The following is a 12,774-nucleotide window of genomic DNA, read 5'->3' on the forward strand; positions in this document are numbered from 1 at the left end:
CAAAGACCAAAATATCTTACAAAATAGTTTAATACACTTCCAATCTTCCCATACAATGTGACACAAAGACAACATTAAAAAGACAATAAAAGAGGTTTCTTTTCAAATAAAATCATAAAACTTTAAAATAATACATCAAAACACAATACAGGTACATCCACCGTTCTTCCTCTAGTGACTATATTCCTCTCACAGTAGGGCATGGATGGGCATAGACTAGCATCAAGGTCAGACTGCCATGAGTGGGCATATACTGGTAATGGGACATGACTGGCTTTGCGGAGGTCAGACTTTCATAGGTGATCGCCTGGCTCAAAGGGAGATTAGCCTGACATACGGGGGTATCAACTGGCTTAAGGAATGTCTGAGTAGCATAGGTTGGCATAGACTAGCACAGGGAGGTCAGCCTGGCATAGATGGGCATAGACTGTCATCAAAGAGGTCAGAGTGGTGTAAGTAGGAATAGACTGGTAATGGAGTACGACTGGCTTTGATTAGGTCAGACTGCCATAGCTGGGCACACACTGGCGCAGGGGAGGTCAGCTTGGTGTAGGTGGGCATACACTGGCACCAGGAGGTTCAGACTGGCATAGGTGACCACAGACTACCATGGGTGGGGAGAGGTCAGACGGCGGCAGGAATGCCCAGCTGCTGCCACGGTCACCAAGCCAGCGGGTCGAGCTTGTTTTCATCGCAAACAGGACCTTAACCGACCTGCTGGCCGACGTCCAGACTCCTGTGCAGTCATGCCGCTCACTCGAGTCTCATTCAGGAGTCTTGGCGTGAGAAGAACGCTGAGTCTGAGAGTCAACAGATTTCCCCCCCAGCGGGAGCGGAGACTCTGCAGGCAGAACATGACCACTGCAAGCCTGTAAGCTACAGTGTAGCCATGCTGGCCAGAGATGGCAGTCTATTGGGTGACTGTTTACATGTATACATGTAAAGACACAGCATACATGTGGAGAGGTATTGACCACAACAGTTCCACAAGAGGAGTTGCAGAGCCCGCGATAATGTTAAAAACAAAAAAAGTAACATTCATGTTTTCGAGTCACATTCATGTCAGACACGTGTGGAGAGAATCTGACCACTACAGGTTCAGATGCAACATTCTTGACAGCCATCCGTCAAGTGACCCGACTGAATGTTGTATTTACATGTGGAGAGGTTTTGACCACTACAGGTCCAGAAGCCAGATTCATGGTGGCCAATGCTAAAGTCCTGTGTTTGGCCGACTGTGGTAGCACCTGTGTGAGTGTGAGCTGGTCACTTGAGTCCCACAGGACAGACTCGTGCTGGTCAGCCCTGTAATCTGGTGGACACCTGTCGGGTGGTGGTACCTATGTGTGGAGAGGGCCGCACGGGTCCTTATTTCATGCTGTTGAGAAACTTGGGCTGCTCCTCCCCACGGGGCATGAGAAGTTCACCACCGATCTTCGGCCCGTTCTTCTCCTGTGGAGCAAGGGACACAGAAAAATGGGCTTAGGGAACGGAACGCGTTTGGAACACAGAATGAGAACACACAGCAGAGGAAAAGTCGGAACACAAGAGCAGAGCAGAAAGCAGAACAGGATAAGGGAATTTGGAATAGGAAAATGTCCAGAGAAAAAAAACTGCCAGCTGCCTTGCTGCCTTCAATTGCGTAACGATCGAAGCTATGATAACAGTAACTTTGTTTTTCAACAGATAGATAGCAACAACACAGTTGACTACTGAGGTGAATATAGCTGTTTGCTAATGTTTCAGTAAATAAACTTAGTTGTCAGCATAATTTAATAAAACATTTTAGCATCAATACAACTAAACAAATGCAGAAATGACTAATTAACTATACACAGAAGGAAACGGAGAACCCAATTCTCACCTTTAACATGCCGTCCCTTTCCCATTTAAACTGGCCACAGTTGCTGAATAAGAAGAAACAAAGTCAAAAGCAGTTTTTTTTTTTAACAGTCCTCAAAAAGTTACAGTAAGCAATGCCCCATTTCTGTCTGCTGGTACAAGCTACACCATCCTTAATGGAGGCCTTGGTTAAAGCCCCATTTGTTGATACACCACCCTCTTGATCGTAACCTCACTAATATACACTCAATTATCAAAATACATTGCAAAGCCTAGAAGATACCTACCTAGGCACTCAACTGGTGAAAAAGTTAAAATGCATTTATTTTATGGGCAGATCAGGATTAAAAAGCGTTTCGGTTCAAAAGCTTTCGTCAGATTGTTCACTTCCTGACGAAGGCTTTTGAGCTGAAACGCGGCAAAGTGCTTTTTAAATCATGATCTGCCCATAAAATAAAGGCATTTTAACTTTTTCACCAGATGAGTGCGTAGGTATCTTCTAAGTTTTGCATTTCATAAAGCCCTCAACCAAAGAGCACCATCTCAACAACAAAGGCATATCGTTTCAAGCAGCACTTCAACTCAACAGCTTTTTTATCAAAACACATTGTATCTGCCCAGCTTGGTGCAAGTTGGCACAATCAACGCTAGGTTGAGTGCCACTGGCAAATCACTATGATGAGGTCACCTCCCTCCTCTGTCCTCCCCTTACTCACCTGCAGGCCACGTTGGGTATCCGTGCCAGGCTGATCTTACGCTGGCCACACGGGCACTTGAAGAAGCGCTTGTGGGCGTCGTGCCAATGGTAGTCATGGTTCTCCTGCACGCACCGGTCCGCAGGTTTAAAGTGTGTGTACTTGCACTGTTGGTGACACAGACAAACACACACTTAATTTCTTCATTTCCACAATTACAAATAAATACTCATTAAGGAGTACTCATTTTAGCAGATGCAATAACTGCTCAAACCTGATTCAAAACATCTCTCTTGTTCTTTCTCCCCATTTTATTCGCTCTGTCTCACACACACACACACACACACACTCTCTATCTCTTACACACACAGACACAGACACACACACACTTAGCCTTGCAGTCATATTTGCCCACAATGGGATGATCAAAGGGGACCCTAAAGTGGAGCAGTAGCAGTGGTTGTGCAATGCTACTGGATCCTCCCTCAGGTTTCAGTGGCGCCCTCGGTCCTAATTCAACCCAGTTGCCGCTCATTTACAGACCCTCTCCAGGGCACCGCTGAGCACCGCTGAGCCAGCAGGGGTGTTGGAGGAGTACTGGGCCTTTGTGGAGCACAGAGACACACATTCCACCACTTCACGCTCAAAGACTCAAGTCTACTAGTGGTTTCTCTGATTAGAAAAGGACAAATCCAAAGAAAGCCACGCCAGCTCACTGATGACACAGCTGCAGCCTGAGAGCGAAGTGGTGGACTAAGCAACAGTTTTGGTGACTAAACGTGGCACTATCCCTTATCTGTAGAAACTAACAGTACATTTAAATAAGTAAGAAAAAGCTTTATATTTAATCAACAACAACAAAAAAAAAAAATCAGGGACAAATGAAGTTACAGTTTAAGCTTTAAAACAAAAACAAACAAAAACAAACCAAAAAAAACACAAGAAACTGCTGGCTCACTGATGAAATAGGTTAGCGTTTTGCAGCTAATGGGTGAAATAAAGCTCAGTGTGGTGACTCACCGATTTACAGGTGACTGCTCTGCACTTCTGCTCTCTGATGCTCCTCATCTTCTCCTCCAGCTGCTCCTTCTGCACCAGTGGCTCAAAGTAGTCCTGCATGACCTTCACCTCCATCTAAGGACCAGCAACAGAGACAAGGGTCATCACACACACAGACACACACACAACACACACACACAGACACACACACACACACACAGCACGGCTGTCATTTCCATTTATTGAGGATAGCAGTCACACACACCTACACATGTAATAATACTACGTCCTTCATTTCTATGTACTGAAAGATGATGTCATACATCACATTTACAACACATACATAAACACACACACACCTCTCCCATCAGCCAGGAGAACTTGGACTTAGCATTCAAGAGCCGCTGGAACTCCTCTGATTGGACATACTCCAGCTGAGCCCGCCTCTTCTTCTGAGCTGGCTCCTCCTCCTCTCCTGCAGCCGAGTTTTGGCCTGTTCGGGGAGTAATTGTCAAAGATATTGAGCCAACAGAAATTGCTGTGGCACCTACCACACTGGTCTATTTAAAGATCATAATGTTTCCCATAATAGTACCATACCAATAACATTAACATACCAACAACAGTACCAGTACATCAAAACACAGGGGAATGAGACAACAATACATTCCAATCCACTAAGCTGTATATACTGTAGCCTCTCAGTAGGAGAAGCAAGGACAAGGTGCTCATATAAAGTCATAGGTTCAATACCCAGGCTGAAGAAATACTGATAAAGTTGCGTATCTGCTGCACTATGCAACTGAAACAGCACCCATCAACCAAGGCTTCTTGGCTGCTGAACAGTCACACCTACCCCCCTCCGGTGAGCTTCGGTTTTTCTCCACACGGGCGGCGATGTCGCTGCTGCTGACACGCTTGCGCTTCACAGCGTTTGGGTCGTCCTTGGTGATGGCCGCCCCTTTGGAGTGAAGCTTCCGAAGAGCTGCCATCTGGGTGCAGGGTAGAAATTAAGGACATTTTACAAAACATTAAAATGTATTCAACATTTGAACACACTGAAATCGTTTTTGATTTTACAAGCATGAGGAGTGTTAGACGTGTTAGATACAGACAGACTTTAGAGAATAAGAATGTGCTAAAATATTGCTTATACTGAAACGACTGGGACTGTTTTTTTACACACGCGTGTCAACATGTTACGTCCCTGTTCCTATCCCCGTTTTAGAAAACCCAGAATGGACAGCACACGTCTATTCTACTCTTTTCTATTGGTCTGTGAGGTTGATTACAGTCTTCTATTTTTGAATGACCAGTCATTTGCATTGAGAATTGAACCACAACCACACATTCAGATGTGATTATGGTTTTTCATGTCACCACATGGTGACCAGGAGGCGACAGACCACTAAGGAAGGAAAATGAAAGAGAAGAGTATCTAGTGCTGAATATTTGGCCTGACTTAAAGGTGTAGTCCTTGATGGCGACAAAAGGTTGTTGATATCTGAGATCAATGATGAAAAGTTAAATGGATTATAATCAAGGACTGCACCTTTAAATTCAGTGGGGTTACTGGTCTCCCCATTCATTTACTTGGGTATTAATTGGATTAAATATCATATGGCTGAATCTGCCTGTGGACTTAATCATATTGGTTGTTAACTGGTTAGACTGGCCCATTAGGAGATACAGTATGCCAGCATGGCTACTGAACGTGAGTGGAACATGCTGTACCTTTGCAGCTGATTGGCTGCTAGAGGGAGGAGGCGGAGACAGCTCAAATAAGATGTCTTCTCCCTCACTGATGCCCCTCCCCAGAGTGGGTGTGGTCGGGTCGGAGAGGCGGGGTGATGGCAGGGGGAGGGGTTTCTGTGACAGGATCCCCGTCCCATTGGACAGCGGTCGAGCAAGAGGTGTAGCCTTTCCACTGTTCTGCAAAACCCTAATTCATGAAACAAAACAAACAAACAACCACATTATATATTGAAACCCTGTTAAAAAAAAAAAAAAAAAAAAAAAAAAAAAAAAAAAAAAAAAAAACTGGACCGGATGCTTTCGGGCTGCAACTAATGAAGACAATAAAATAAAGCTAAAATACGCTAAGAAATACGGATTGCACTTTGTTTATTCATCCGTCATCACACACAAACACATACCAATAAAGACCCTAGAGTTCAAATATGGGCAGAATATAGGGTTTGGCCATCTTTTACACACACTCACACACCTCTGTTGGATCTCTTGCGCCCTCTTCTGTCTGTTGAGCATTCTCTCCTTATGCATAGCCTTCTGCTGCTTCAGGAGGTCCATTGCAGAGATAGACTGGACCGATGATCCAGGAACTGACACACACACACACACACACACAGAGTCAAGCCAATGTCTGTAAATGTTCTCCCATGTGTACAAATACATTCATTGCATTTTGATTACGTAGCTGTACAGAACAGTTAGTAGAATACCTGCGGCCTTGGCTTGGCCTAAGTGCTTCTTGATGTTGAGTGCCCCAGGTGTTGGCTGGGACAACAAGCCTTTAAAGTCATCGGAGCACCCAGATACCTCAGCTGACTGAAGAGCTGATGAGGACAAGGGAAATATTGATGTGGAAGAGAGCAGGTATATTCCAGACTGTTACAACCGTGTAGAAAAGAGTACGTAAAAAAGATAAAGAAAAAACAGCTTTAAACGGCCTCTGAAGTACTTAAAAATAAACTATATTTTAATATCGGTCAAGATTAAATTTACATTTACATTAGATTGTTTCACTAGTGTATTGCATTGACATCCTTAAAATATTGAATAACTGCTTGATTAACTAACTAAAGAATATTTTACACAAGCCAACTGAAACCTGGTAAACACCCAATCACAATCACATATGTCAGTAGACACACACACACACACACACACACCACACTTACCTAATCTATTTGGTGGCACCGCAGGGGATCGGAGCACAATGTTGTTCAGTGTGGACTGGAAAGGCTTCTTAGGCTGTGTGCCATTACTGAAAACGACAACACACAAACACACACACACCCCCCTTTAAGATGTTAGCTCACAGATCCTAGACATGAGCCCGTATTTACAAAGCATTTTATCTTACTTCTAAGAGTACGCCTAAATCTCACTAAAAGTTATCAGCAAAGAGCTCTTAAAATCCTATTCAAAAGCTGCTGAGACCAACTTTAAGAAAGGAAAAACGACAACTCCTAAGAGCTCTGTTGCGATGGTTGACGTCGTTAACTCATGCACGAGCTTGAGTGAAGTGACCACAGTGACTGGCTGGTAATTAGAGTGCGGGTATGATGCCCAAAACCTCCCCTACTACGGTAAGTGACAGGTTTTTGCCGGTGAGAATGTGCGCGCTACCCAGGTACTGCAAAGGATGAGAGATGAATAAATAAGTTAATAAACAGTAAGGCAAAGCAAATTGCCTAGTAATGGAATACACTACAGATTGATGCAGTATCTTTGCAACTTTTTGTTTAAATGAATCTGTATGAAGATACATTTGCAAAAAGGGAAAAGCAATTTCATTTGATTTACAATGAAACATTACATTTAGTATAAATGTTGAATGGTTTTGGTTGATGCAGTGGCATTATTGTATCCCTTGCACAATTATTCACTCACGATTCAGAGCTCCTGTAAGTGATTCTGCATGTGCATTTCAAAACATTGTGAGATGAAATGCTACAAACAGCTCCTTGCGATTGTGAATAGGTCTAGTGAGTTAGGAGTCCTCTCGACTACTTCTGAGCTGCCCCAGACTTAGGTGCTACTTTCAGGGCTAAAATGCTTTGTGAATTACTCTTAGTCACAAAAACTAGGAGTCCTAAAGTTACAAGTGACACGCCCATTCTTTTTAGGAGTTTCTCTTAAATTAGCCAGTTAGGAGCTACTTTTAGACTTAAGTTTTTTTGTGAATACGGCCCTTGGTGTCTACGTTATTCTGTTTACATATTAATCCACAACACTTTTGTTATGATTAAGCCTCTCAACCATACTACATCTCCATTTTCGAGCCCCTGAAACGAAGCCATTTTAGTTTGAACACTGGTTTTGCGTTTTAATGTGGATAGGGAATTCCGCGAATATCTGAAAACTATGACATAAATGCATAGCCTAGAAATCTAGACGCATCCTAGCGGCAGCAAATTGCATTTGCTGCCAGGGCTAGTCTAGCAACTCTCTGTTGGCTTGTGAGCTCGAAAAATTAAACTTCTATCAGGCCAATCAAATCGTGTCTAGAGTCGTTAGGCGGGCTTAACATAATGATTGATGGCAGAGTTGCAACGGTTTGGCTTGAATTCCCTGCTACTTGAAAACAAAGAAGATGGATGTTGCTGTTGGCAAAGTGTGACACGAGATAAGCTTTTGTTAAGTTGGCAAAAGTTTGAACTAGCCAACTAGCTCCGCTGGTGGGAAAACGCATGGGACTCATAGCGCTGTCCTATTGCGTGCAGAGGGAATTTGAAAGGCAACCGATTATCCCGCCCCTCGGACTGAGCACTGCGAACGGTGAGTGCCCAGACCCTACATTTTAATGTGGGTCTGGCTCGTCAGGCTAGTAAACGCACACACTCTCTCCCGGTTTCCTTCCGTGACTCATTATTCTCCCGTCATGTGACACGACACATAGGACCCTTTCCCAGCAGAAAACAAAGTAAAATCAGCTTGACACTACCAACAAGAATGATGAATTACAAGCTTTGATAACAACAGCTGAAAGCAAAGATAGCAAGGTAAAGTTAAATTCTACAATGGTACAGCTTCCTACATACGCAGTAGGCAAACTATTATCTGACCAATGCAAAATGGTCATGTGATATGACTTTTCCGAGTGTGTATGGACAGACTGTTTCAGATATGGAGCTGAATACTCTCATATGGACGAAGATCATTATAATTTTAAAGCGAAAACTGAGACGTACCCTTAGACCATTGTTAGGGAAGGTTAGTGTGTGGAAACTCACGCATTGGGTGCACAAGCCAATGAGGACATGCCGGCGTAGTGGAAGTCACTCTGACAGAGCCTCTCTCTCAGACTGCCCTTCCCCCTCCCACGTCCCTTAGGGGTGGTCCCCGTGAAACTGGACTGAAGCTCGGCCCTCTTGGAGCTCAATTTCTTGTACTGGGCTTGGACGTGGTACTGACAATACTGACACTTGTACTACAGAAACAAAAGGACACACGGACACACACACACAAATATCAGTCAGATTCCAATATAATATATTTAATTTCCAATTACACATATCAAACACCTGGCTTGCTGCAACCCAATATTATAAATGGAGTAATGTAGCATACCATGTTGACGAGTTGTGTGCATGGGTCTCCGTTCTTCTTCATGGCCTTGCAGGTCCCAAAGTCCATGGCCTCCCCCAGCATAAGGACCTTCTGAGGGTGGTCTATCGTCAGACTGACCTGGGTATGAAAAGAGCAGTACAGATGTCAAAGGGGGGAAATCTTTCACAAATATATCAGGCAACTATTAACTATGATTACAGTGAGGTAATATGGGAGCTTGATGGGAATCAAATCCCTACCCGAACCTCTCAAAATAGCTATAACTATACACCTGCACACTCACGCTCACACACACACACACACACACACACACACACACACACACCTCGTTAGAGTTGGAGCCCTCTTTGTCCTTCAGTTGGTTTGGGTTTAGGATGCCAAAGACCGTGCCAGTATCAGTCTTCCAAAGTTCTGTGTGCACATTCCCAAACAGGAAGAGAGACACATATACTTCCAGGTTATGGAGGTCATTCAGCTTCCAGATGCTGAAAGTCTTGCCCTGATTTGAAACAAATGAGAAGAGATGTTAATCAGGAGAGGAATAAAAGGTTTGAAAATAAATGCTTTGCATTTGCAATAACACTGTTGCGGTCTGCTGTGTGAGTAACTATTTTGCTACTTCAGACCTTTGAAAAAACAATATGCCTTCATTTTACACTGAGATGTTTAGAGATGATGCCTTCATCAATCCAAGCATTTGCTAAGTCAATGATTAAGCACCAGTTATAAGTTTACTCACATTTTTCTTGCTCTGTGGCGTTATCTTGTTCACCAGCACTGCAAATGTCACCCAGTCACTATCCTCCAGATTGTCACGGGCAAGCTTATCAGGCAACTGAGAGAGCTGGATCAATTTGCGGCCCGACATTTTGTGCTCAATGTCTATGGAAGAGATACGAGGTTTCCTGTAGGGAGAGAATGACAATGGCCATCATTCCAGTTCATTAACTGGTTTAGTCAGAGAGCCAGAGTTTGCTGGATTTAGAGCAGTGGTTCTCAATCTGTGGGCCACCAGACAGTATGGATTTTTTTTTTTTTTTTAATTCTACGTTAAACCATCACTTTTCATCCGTTTTGTTTAATTTCCATTATCATTTCTAACACAAACACATACAACCAGCTTAACTAGGCAGTTAAAAAATGCCAAAGCAACAAACAAAAGTCAAAGACTACTATCATAAACTGTCACTCATTCTTTTTGCAGCAAAAAGCTTAAAGGCGCATTTATTGCATTTGGAGGACTGCAGTATATTTTCCATCACTTCACCAAAGTCCTTGATGCTTATGAGCAATCAGAAAATGGCAATTTCAGAAGAAACATTTTGTCTCCCAAAAACATTTTTGACAAGCAGACCCCTACCGTAATCTGAGGCCTGAGAACTTTTCCACGGCAACATCTTGAGTTGTCGGGGTGGGTCGGGGTGTTCCCTGACGTGTTGGTGGCTGGGCACTTCCTGAAGGAGGTGGTGACTTTAGTATGTTATTGACCTTGCTCAGGTTTCCTATTGGTTGGTAAAAGCTGGCAACCCCACTCTTGCTTGATGGGCTTTGAATTTGTGAAGAGCCTCCTGTGAAATTATCAAGAAACAATTAAAGGAGTCGGCAAATAAATATGTGATCGCTTAAAACCCATCAAGAACTTTCATGAAACATTGCACAAACCATATCTTGTACAGAGTGCAAGTAAGCCTGTTTAATAAAATTATCCAATCCAACATATATTCTAGTCTGGCATTCCAAAATATATCCTGTCTCTAACAACGCAGTACAATCACATAGATAAGAAAGAGTGGCCAGAATGGTCACTACTAGAAAAACACACCTGCTTCGATTCAGCAAAGAAATAAAAGCAGGATCCAGCAACCAAAAACATGACAAGAGACTTTCCTAATTCCTACCCACTAACACCCAGCCAGGTTTATTCCCATGCTCTTTTAGCAGCTCCTAAGCATTGCCTGCATGGCCACTACAGATTCCTACATATACAGGAGGCCAACTTTGACCGATGTGAATAGTCATGTGATGGAAGTATTCCAAGTGTGTATAGACCGGTTGATATATGAAACTGTGCGTACTACTCAGGAGCCTACCTGCTTTAGGCTGATGTGCAGCCCTTGGCTTTTTGGTTGATGAAGCGGCGGTAGGTGGAGATGCCTTGGTTGCAGTGAGAGGTGGAGAAGACTTAGTTGCAGCAGTAGTTGGAGATGGCTTAGTTGCAGCAGTAGTTGGAGATGGCTTTGTTGCAGCAGTAGTTGGAGATGGCTTAGTTGCAGCAGTAGTTTGAGCTGTTTTGGTGGCCCTCGGGGCTGGGGAAGATGTAACAGCAGTACTGTTTGTTGGTGTAGAGGTGAAGGCTCCCTTTGGTTTAGAAGTGGAGGCACTGGTGGTGTTTTTCGGTTTGGGAGGAGGGATTTTGATGCCGCTGCCACCACCCTGAGAGGCCTGAAGCTGCTCCTGCAGCTTCTGCATCTTTTCCTGCATGCGTCGCAACTCGGCTGCATTCAGAAAACAGGCAGAAGTTTACATACACGCATTCCCAGAGGGACAAAAGTCAACTCTTTCGTGATACGTACTCCATATGGGAGAAGAATCACATCGTACAACATGATGGAGGGAGGGGCCCTTTATGTTGACAGTTGAGTGCACCATGCTATGTGCTTTGCCTTCGAAACATTACATTTCAGTGACTAGTGTAGATTACCATCTTTTACAACAGCAGGATCAATCTAGCCAAGACGCATTGACATGGAATGCTGTTGTAATGTATACCCAGACAATGTAAGAATATGGTGCATTTCATGGTGTCTTTGCCAGAGCATACCTATGGAGATACCAGACCACTGACATGGCACACAACTTAATGAAGTGGAAACAAAAGATATAATATAGCTGGAGTAAAAAATTTTTTTTTTTTTAAAAACACAGTTTAACAAAACCCACCTTCCAAATCTTCCTTGGATCTATTGTGAGAGTCTTCTTCTTCCTCTGGTTCTTCAGTCTCCTCAGCTGCTTCTTCCTCTGGCTCCACATAGCCCTCACCCTCATTTTCATTATCAAACAGGTCGTCAAAGTTGTCCTCACCACCTCCTGATGTGCCCTGCTCTTCCGGACTCTCATCGAACATAGAGAGCAAAAGGTCCAGGTTGTCGTCGTCTAGACAACAAGGATTCACCGCAAAATCGATACTTTGTCAAATACAATATGCTTTGTAGTAGCTACATTATTAAACTGTTGGGTCATCAAACTGATTTGGGCAATCGTATGCACTGAGATGTTAAGTTAACGTCAATTATTCAACTTGGCATAGCCAGAATCGGCTCTGGACATGGCAAAGTTACTTTGATAAACATATCAAATACTTACCAGCCATTTTGCCTGGTCCTTGAAGTTTCTCTGAGTTGCACTCGAATCGTGAAGCTATTTTATTTGTTTACAGATAACTTTCTTTCGTCCAAGTAATTAGATTTGTCGATCGTTTATTCTTTCGTCCAAGAGATAACAAACAAGTTGACTGACCACAAAGGGCATGCAATGTCTGCGGAGTGAATCTCGTATTTAAGCCTTCTTGCTATCTATAACTACCGAACATAGTAAACTATTGGTGCATGAAAACATTACTGACCAATATTTAATCTTTCAAAATATTTGAAAGATCCTCAGACCCTCTCAGCTTGTGACTTGCTGACCCAGGGAGTAGGCTAGTGGCGCCAGAAATGTTAAAAGAATAAACGTCATCATAGGTCATTTAAATATAGGTCCCCTTTTATAAATCGGCACAGAAAATAATATTTTGTTTCCCATTGTGAACAGATTGAATAGACATAACAGCACCCAGATAACTGCTGATAATATATTTACATGTATGTGTTCCTATAATACCGTTTTATTTCTTGCAATGTATCTTTTTTCCATTTATCCAAAC

The 12,774-nt window shown here is 43.2% G+C and overlaps 1 protein-coding gene across 1 annotated transcript; it reads right to left on the reverse strand.

The window, feature by feature from the left end:
• Positions 1-12: 12 nt before the first annotated feature.
• Positions 13-12,548, reverse strand: mcm10 (minichromosome maintenance 10 replication initiation factor). Its single transcript, XM_048267864.1, has 18 exons — positions 12,216-12,548; positions 11,793-12,005; positions 10,943-11,347; positions 10,213-10,420; positions 9,592-9,757; positions 9,178-9,351; positions 8,853-8,969; positions 8,516-8,712; positions 6,458-6,543; positions 5,999-6,112; positions 5,764-5,878; positions 5,271-5,478; positions 4,393-4,528; positions 3,896-4,029; positions 3,558-3,671; positions 2,559-2,704; positions 1,865-1,907; positions 13-1,452 (listed from the first exon to the last, which is right to left on the reverse strand). The coding sequence occupies exons 1-18, from the start codon at positions 12,220-12,222 to the stop codon at positions 1,369-1,371; spliced, it is 2,667 nt and encodes an 888-aa protein (XP_048123821.1). The 5' UTR covers positions 12,223-12,548; the 3' UTR covers positions 13-1,368.
• Between the last annotated feature and the right edge of the window lie 226 nt (positions 12,549-12,774).

The sequence above is a fragment of the Alosa alosa genome, chromosome 17 (genome assembly GCF_017589495.1).
Source record: "Alosa alosa isolate M-15738 ecotype Scorff River chromosome 17, AALO_Geno_1.1, whole genome shotgun sequence".
Taxonomy (NCBI): Eukaryota; Metazoa; Chordata; class Actinopteri; order Clupeiformes; family Clupeidae; genus Alosa; species Alosa alosa.